This window comes from Anser anser (assembly GCF_964211835.1).
Source record: "Anser anser genome assembly, chromosome: 1".
Classification (NCBI taxonomy): Eukaryota; Metazoa; Chordata; class Aves; order Anseriformes; family Anatidae; genus Anser; species Anser anser.
In genome coordinates this window covers 72,518,410-72,527,082 of record NC_139720.1, presented here as the reverse complement: position 1 = coordinate 72,527,082, position 8,673 = coordinate 72,518,410, and the positions used below count along the sequence as shown (strand labels likewise).

Here is an 8,673-nt window from a genome sequence, read left to right as displayed (position 1 = left end):
ATGCAGGCCTACATTTAGATAATAGTACTAATAAATAAATAATAATATATAGTAAGGAGGAAGCGAGTCTTTGTTATAGGTGGTCCCACAGGGATCAACTGTATCACCAGCAGAGGGTGAAGTGTGTCGTTGCAGTTGCATTTTGTAAAGTATACTTCTGCGGATATAAGGAGCATCTGACTGGTAGTTTTCCACTCCTTTCCTGTGTGTTTTGTTTTTGATGAGAGCAAAGCAAGTTCTCCATCTTGCCTGTAGCAGTTTACCTTGGTTAGTCTTCATCTACAGATTGTAATATACTGACTGGTATGGGGATAGAGTTTTAAAATACACAATTCTACTAAAAGAAAAAAAAAATGAGGCTCTATAAAATGGTATTCTGCAGCCAAATGTTAATGCCCAGAAGTTAGATGTTAACGAAGCCATCTGCCTGCAAATACAAATGCAGCGATATGAATAATTTTAATTGTCAGGTCATACCATGTTAAATTCTCAGCACAATTTCTCTCAGCTGAGAAACTCTAAGCACAATCAGTAGCAAGGGGTTGAATGTTAAAACATACAAAAAAAAGATATGAAAATAAAATAATAATAATAATTTATTATGAAAATAATATTATGAAAATAAAAGTATTTATGAACATTTATTTGAAACATAAGTGTAACAGTAAACATAAGTATTACAGAGTACAGTTGACCTGGAATATGAAATCTTGCATTGTTCATATGACAAGATAAACCATTTTTTTTCCTTTTATTTTTCTGTTCTTGAGGCCTAAATGTTGCTGACATCTCTTCTGAGGCTGGCCATAGAGCACGCTGTGAAAAAGATTGGGTTCACTTGCTTTGGCTGTTCTACAGATCAGATAACACAGTATCTTTCTAAGCATTTGTAATACAAAAGCAACTGCTTGGGCTTCATCAGATGGTTCTTCATATACAGGTTGTTTCATATCTCTGTAGGTAGATATAATAACAGCTTGGAAAAGATTGATAAAAAGACAGATCATCACGAACATGAAAGAGGCTAGGAACAGACCACCCAGCAACCTGTTGGAATAAAAGTCAGTATCTCTGAAAGCTAAAACACTGTAAGAGAATATAGTCTGAGCTGAGCGAATCATACTATTGTAATTGTCATCATGCTGGCCAAACACAAGGTAGCCAAAGGCCATAAATACAAAGAGGTACACCACCAATACAAGAGCCATAGAGAAGATTACAGGAAGAGCTGTCATGATTGATCGCTGTGCCAGGTGCACATCATAAAAGAATTGAGAATATTTTAGAGTTCTCAAAACTACAAGAAATGCCAAGAAGCCCATAGTAATCCTTAAAATCTGATCTAAATGACAAACTGCATGAAAAGGAATGAAATCATTTGGGTGAAGTAAGTAGAACTTCACTATATCAGCTCCCATCTTAAACTTTAGGACCCTTAAAAGAACAAAAAGGAGGAATGTTGATACTAAGCCAAAATTAATTAAGTTAGAAGGGGTTTTAGTATTTTTTTTCCCTCGCACAATGATGTAAAGGCCATCTCCAATGTAAATGAACAGAAAGGCAACAAAAACAACAAAAAGCAGTTGTTGACCTTTTGTTTGCTGATGAAAAATGGGGAGTGCAAAAGAGCGTACTGACAAACTTGGTTTTATGATCCCCAGGTGCGAAAGTTCAAATATGACTGAGATACTGCAGAAGAGCTGCACATCGGAGTTAAATGTAGTTAGTTCAATGATCAGAGCCCACGTATCTTCATCGATCCAATGACTCTTTTGCAGCAAATCCAGCCTTGTTGTTGAATTATGTCTTCCTTCTTCGGGGAAAAAGTAAAAGGTGTAACCTCCGGATTTGTATGTGTGCAAATTGCCAAATGAGTAATAACTCCACGGAGTCCTGTTTGGCTGGTAAGTAAACCCAAGCCGACTGCTGGCATCCTTGGAAACAGACTGGTTGGAAATCTTTGACCAACTGCCAGCATAGTCACCTTTCTCTTCAGTGTCCCTGCCGTATTTGTGAAGACAGTGGCTTTCGCTGATCACAAATTTATTTACAAAGCTGTGAGGATGGAAACATTTTTTCTCAGTCTGTTTAGCCCGTATTTGCCTCATCCTAGGCAAACCAATAATTTTGGACCAGCTCTCAGGAAGGAAGGAAGGCTGAACGTTGTTGTGGATCAAGGGCAAGAAGATATCATCCATCCACGTGTAAATATCTTCTATCTTGTCCACAGGGGAGAGTCTGGGAGAGAACTGGTTCTGAATAAATTGGTTGTAGTGAAAAACGTTGGTGTTCTCACTGGAATAGGCAAAATGTAATACCAGAGCTAAAAAGACAAGGTGGCTAATGAAATCTCGTATGAAAATGAAAGCCTTGGCTTTAATTTTTGCCCTTTTCAGCATCTTTGCAATTTCATCAGCTTCTAAAGGCTTATACTGCTTGGTGCCTCTGATTTGGGCAAGTTTAAAGCGCTTCTCCCTCATCTCATCTTCACTCAGTGTTTCCTTGTCCAGCTTAATCTCAGAATGATTTTCCTGAGTTAACCATGGAATGTTTTCACAGCATTTAGGACGAAGTGTATTCAAAGCTGAGTAACAAACGATTTTTAGGACAGAAAGGAAAAACACATTCTGAATAAAGGAGGCTGCTGATGCCAAAAACCACTCCATTGAAGTCTGGTAGCCGTAAGACAAACCATACAGTACAATGAAAAATGACGATACACCAGTTACAGCTATAACCAATGCCCACGAGAGGTAGACGCACCACCAAGAAAAAACCACCTGTGGTGTCTTGCGAAAGGGCCTGGAGGTGACATTTAGCGGCTTGATTTCTTTCAAAAAGTTGCCCCCTTCTTCTGCAGAGTTTTTATTGAAACTGGAATTGGATGGTGGCCCTCTCTGCAAGGCCTGAGCCTTTGGAGGGGAATTCTTTTTGGCCGTCTGCTCCTCAGCTCCAGTTGCATTTGCATCTCTTTCAGAAACGGGGGAGTTGCTCCAGTTCTGGGGAGCTCGTTGGTTGCTCGTCCTTTGGTGAGGCAGCGGGCCCTGTGCATTGCTGGGACCAGGAAAGTTCTCCAGGGTATTATTATTCCTGGATTGTGCTGAAGTTTCTGAGAGGTACCATTTTTGCAAAGGTTCCTTCCAGTTTTTAAGCCTTCCAGAAAGGAGGGGTGGACTTCTGGTTGGGTCTTTCTGGGAATACTTAAATAAGGCAATGATAACCATCTCCACAGGCATCGTAACCAAAGCACATTCAATTCCTACTATTATCGATCTCAAGTACCTCAAGTGTATTGGAGATTGTTCTTCCTTGTCAGCATTAAAGAACATAATGTTAACGAGCAGCTTTAATAACAACATTGTTAAACATGAAGATAACCTTTGGAGCCTGGTGAAATTGCCATTAAGAACACGGGCAAAAATCGAGAGCCACAGATGGCCCTCTGTCAGACTATGGGAGAGATGGATCAAAAAGTAGTCCTTTCTGGGTAGGAGATCTTTGGGGTTTGTGACAAAAAATGTCCTTTCCAGTAAGCCATCTCCCTTGTCGAGAGAAAGCCACTTCCTGCACATAAAGAACCAGGTCTTCCGAGTGGACGTGTTTTCAACTTTGGCTCTGCTTAAGAACCATCCAGGAGATGGGCCTCTGTTATTGTGCCAGACCCTGAAGGCACAGATGTCTCCTAAGCGTTCCCCGGTAGTCAAGAGAAAGCAGTCAGTGCTTCCTTGACGGAAAGAAGGAACCTGTGGGTGCTGTAAGCAGTGGACATCGCTTGTGCCGTTCTGACCGATAAGCTGGAGAAAAACGTCAGCTTTGGTTCCAGCTCCCCAGCGACTGCCTGTGTATAAGGTGACCAAAAAGCTCTCTTTGTCCGAGGGGTCGTTGTCAGGCAGAACTATAATCTTGTCTTTGCTGGCCCTGTCAGCCCTGTCTTTTTGCATGGCCCAGATGGACAAGAACAAGTAGACTGCAAAAATGAAGAGCACCGTTAAAAGTGTCACAGGATTTTTAGGGATGTCTGCTATGAGCATTTTCTCCAGGTCCACAGTGTTGGGAGTAACTATTACTTTGGCTGCCAGGAACCTGATGTCAAATGTGGATGTATTTGAGGCCACATGAACTGACAGGCTTCTGTGACTCTGCTTCATCTTGCAGATGCAGTGTACCCTCTGCCAGTCAGTCAAGGGGCCAAGCCTGCACAGGTCTTCCCTCCACTGATTTTGAACTCCACCCAGAAACAAGCACTGGTCACTGAAAATGTTGATGCTCACCAGCCCCGTGGTTGGATACCTTGCAAGGTAGGGCGTCAGCAAGACAATAGAGATGTTCTGACTCTCGGCACTACTTCCTTGAGCTGCAGCTTTCAGCAGTGACTCTGGGAGACAGATAACATAAGGAGCCTTGATGTTACAGTCTGCATTAGCCATCTTGGTTTTGCTTGCAACCGTCGGCATATCGGGAAAAGAATCAAAAGAGGCTATGGGAAAAGCTTGAGTGATGTTTGTGTTTGTAAACACTACCACCTGGAAGGTCACTTTTAATTTTGTCAGGATTTGGACGTATATAATCTTGGTATTTCTGTTCACTTCAAGACTAAATCCTCCAGTAGTGTAGGTTTCTGTTCTATCAGGTCCCACTGCTAATGGAAAAGTTGATGATTCAGTATCCTTCCTTGCAATAAGAATGTCCGCTTCTTCAGGCAGGATCCCTTGCAGATCTCCATTAGCCTTGGTCTCTGCCATCTTGAAGCCCAAGACGGTTGTTGCAATTTCCGATGTGTAACCTAGCCATGGGAAAGGATTCTCATCAAACTCAAAAACTGCAGTGGAAATGACAGCGTTGCGGGGCAGACTTGAATTCTGTCCTTTTTGCAGTGTTGGATAGAAACAATTCCTGCAGGTTTCTGTGGCTGAGAACACATTGGTGACATTCCAGTTTTCATCCTTCTTCAAAGTGATGTTCCAGTTTTTCGTTTCCATGACAGTGTCTGTCTCTCCGGGGACTTTGCCCTGGAAAACTATCTCTGTTAAGTTTTCCATGATGGAGAAGACTTGCATGACTCCACCAACATTGACATTCCTGCGAGGCAGAAGAGCAGCCCTCAGGATGTTGGACAAGCACCTTAGTATTCCGCTGGTCTGAATTTCTGTTTGTTCAGACCAGTGGCTCTCATTCCTCTGTATTTTCAGCACTCTCGTTACTTCGGTCAGTTTTGTAATGGCAATCTCTTGTGAACGAATGTTCACTTCCTCCGGTTCCTCTGTGACTTGAAAAAGGGAGGCAACTACTTGGTTGATTTCCATCATGCTCTCAACCGAAATATTTAGAGCTGTTTTAATCAGGCTTTCCCGAAACTGAGCCTTGGGTATCTGGATTGTTGGTGCAGCTTTAATATAGTTGAGGACTGAGGCTGCAAGATAAGCCAAATAACCAGCATTAAAATAGTCTCCGGTCTGGAGATAAGCTGTCATGGGTGCGCTTAAACCGCTCACTGAGGCAAGCATTTCATGAAAGATGACAGCTAGTGGTCGACTCTTCACAGGGTTCTCCACTCGGATATATAAGCTCACTTGGGTAAATGCCCCAAGAGAATCACTGACTTGAACATACAGGGTCAAAGTAGACTTCCGAGAGGGCATGCCAACCGGCAGGAAAGATGGAGGAGTTCTAGGCTGATAGCCAATGTACAGAATGGTGCCAAAAGTGTTTTTCTCCACTGAGCTTATTTTGGCGGTCTGGGATACATCAGAAGCTACTATTACTTTATATGTCAGAGGTAAGTTGCTGTCGGAAAATCCATTGCACTGGACAACAAATTTAGTCCGAAAGGCTGTACCCCGGTGTGGGCTGATGCTGCACTTTCCAGCCCTGGGAGGAGAATTCACTCTGAATGCATATCTGTAGAGTGCTGACCCACCGCCCCGAGTGGTCACTTTTAAGAGCAGCGTGTATGACTGATGTGCAGTATTTGTAAAGGTCAGAGCATGTATAGAGAGGTAAGGACCAGACCTGCCCGTTGAAGTCCTGGAAGACCAGTCAAAGCGGATTTCGGTAGAGTTTTCCAAACAAAGGGACCAGAGGTAGACTGGCTGGCTCTTTGTTGGACAGTTTAGGCATTTTCCCAACAATGTAAACCTCTCCGTCGGAATGACAGTGCTGCCACAGTTCTCAAGGCATGCCACGGCCAGAAGAGGAGGGGAGCCAGGCTTCACGTCTACGGTCTGCTTGGCATAGCTCTTTCTACTGTCCTTCTGAATGACCAGAAGGAAGTGGTATGCAGCGTTTCCTGAGAGGAATTCTGGTGGCACTGCTTGAATGGAACCCGTAGGTGTTGGCCATTTCAAGTCCCTCTGGGAGTGATGACATTTCTGTCCTGCGCTAACTTTCATGGTCTCATAGTCCGACACCTTTTTAGTGCAGTACCAAGTAAACATGATTCCCTCGAGCACCTCCTGCGAATCGGGGTCGTAGGACGCGGAGCCATCAAGAGTCCAACGATCCGAGAAACCCACTGTCCGGTACGTGCCTCCAGCGATATTTGCCACTAGATCACTTCTCTCGATCTGAAGGAAAACTCTGTCCGTGCGACTGAAATATCTTTTAGTCCCAAGCACATACACTGTAGCAGTAAAATAAACCTGATACGTGCCGTAATTCAGAGTACAACCGGGGACAGTTAGCTGTACCGTGTCTGCACCGTGCAGGAAGGACACATTTAAAGGTTTGTCCCAGTCTGGATTCGTTTTCATGTCCGGAACAGCATAGAATATCCACTGCGGCTTTATAGACAAGCTGAGGCTGCAGTCTACTAGCACTCTGGCATACAGGTAGAAAGTCATGCCCCTTTTCTGATGTATGACAGACATGTGAAGAGGCTTTTGAATTATGACAGAGTTTAGCTTACAGGCTGCTGCCTGTCGAAGCACCGCCATTTCCATTGTTCTCGGGGTGCTATCACTGACCGCGAGCCTGAAGAGAGCTGGCACGAGTCCCCTCGGGGTGCCGCTCCCTTCTGCCACAAGTCCTGCGTCTTCTTCTGGGTGGAAGGGTGGTGCAGAGCGACGAACCAACCGTGGGGCACCTCCTCTGTGATTGCTGCACATGCCTGTGCTGTTGAGGACAGCACGTCTTGACAGCATCACGACACTGATGTTGCGGTGAAGACACGTGGGTGCCGAGCACAAACTGGACGAGCACTGCACCGTGACGAGGCCAGAGGCTGCGGGCAGAGGAACGTGTCCAGGCCTCGGGAGGCCTGTGTGCAGCGTGACCTGCCCTGCCCAGCCAGATGTGCTCGTCGCTCGGGCTGAGTTGAGGTACCAGAGGCAGTGTGGTGGGGCTGGCGGCTGCATCCCTCCCTTCTCGGCCTTGGGTCCCGCTCCTGGGGCCGGCTGGTAGCGCAGTGTCACAGTGCCGCTCCCCGGGCATGCAACGCAGCCCTGAGTGTCATGCCCTCGGGAGACGTGTACGTGAGGGCCCGGGCAGGTGAGCAGCAGCGGTGGTGGCTGCAGGCGGGGAGCAGGGGCTAGCAGGGCTTGGAGAAACAAGCCGAGCAGCGGAAGGAGGAGAGCAGGGTGCAGAGGCATGGCGGCAGCGCCCCGAGGGCCCCGGGGAGCACCGGCACTGCGGTCGGCAGGGCGGGAGCCAGCCGAAAAGCCCCAGCCGCCGGCGGGGTCTAACGGCCACAGCTCGGAACCCGCTCCGCGGAGCCCGGCCCCTGCCCCCCGGCCCCGGCGGCAGGGCAAGAAAGCCGCCGGGCTGCAGAGGCGCCCCCGGGCGGCCGGGCCCAGCGTGGCCGACAGGAGCAGTGCGCCCCAGCGGCGGTCCCGGGGGCTCGGCAGGGAGCGGCGCCGGCGGGCTGAGAAGCCCCAACCCGGCCCCGCCGCCGCCTCTGGCGTCCCCGCCCTCCCCGGCCGCAGCCCCTCCTCCTGCGGGCCGGGAGCTGCCGAGTCGCGAGGGCCGGGTCCGAGGAGCAGCGGCGGAGCTATGGCGCCGCTGAGGGACTGGAAGGTCCGGCGGGGCGGAGGGGAGGGGAGCGGCGCGACCAGGGGCCGGGCCGGGCCGGGCCGGGCCGGGCCGGGCCGGAGGAGCCCCGGGGGTGCTGAGAGCCCACGGGGCAGCGTGGCCGGAGCCGGGGCCGGGGCCGGGGCTGGGGGAGAAAAGCAAAAAGCTCCTCTGGGTGCCGCAGGTTCTGCAGAGCACTGCGAAACGGCCGCACGGAACCAGAGGAATAAAGGGGATTGATCGCTCACAGCCGGTTGGCATGGCAGCAGAGACGCCGCTAGAAGGGAAAAGTCAGCAGGAAAGCAGCAGCAAGGGCAAGGCTTTGGTCTGGCCCAAAAGAGGAAAGGCAAAGCAGGAAAAGGAGTGGAGGCAATTGCACTTTCCTTCAGGAAGCCTGCCAGCAGACAGTCTGTTCTGGGTTTAGGGAGGAGGATGAGGGGAAATGAGCGCAGGAAACAGCAGAGCCAGCATGTGTGAAAAAGGAAGGTGATGGCTGCTTTACAAGCTCTTCGTCTACCTTGTACCTACTCGGCTCTCCTGGGTTTCATTCAGTCACAGATTCGTAGTCTCCCAGGCTTGTAAGGTGGACACTCAAGTACTAGAAGTGTTGGGATGTGAGCCTTTAAACCAATCAGTGAGAAAAGAAAGCGTTTGAGTACTGTTGGAAAA

At 48.1% G+C, this 8,673-nt stretch overlaps 2 protein-coding genes across 2 annotated transcripts in view; one reads left to right on the top strand and one right to left on the bottom strand.

Moving 5' to 3' along the window:
* Positions 1 to 655: 655 nt before the first annotated feature.
* On the bottom strand, positions 656 to 7,586 carry PKDREJ (polycystin family receptor for egg jelly; the record flags this gene model as incomplete). Its single annotated transcript, XM_083800524.1, has 1 exon — positions 656 to 7,586. The coding sequence occupies one exon, from the start codon at positions 7,584 to 7,586 to the stop codon at positions 720 to 722; it is 6,867 nt and encodes a 2,288-aa protein (XP_083656650.1). The 3' UTR covers positions 656 to 719.
* The window catches only part of TTC38 (tetratricopeptide repeat domain 38), a gene marked incomplete at its 5' end in the record, with an annotated part of 22,394 nt that continues 21,305 nt past the window's right edge, over positions 7,585 to 8,673 (top strand). Inside the window, one exon of the mRNA XM_083800572.1 lies at positions 7,585 to 8,010. Coding sequence (XP_083656698.1) covers positions 7,585 to 8,010 — 426 coding nt within the window. The remainder of the gene's footprint in view (positions 8,011 to 8,673) is intronic.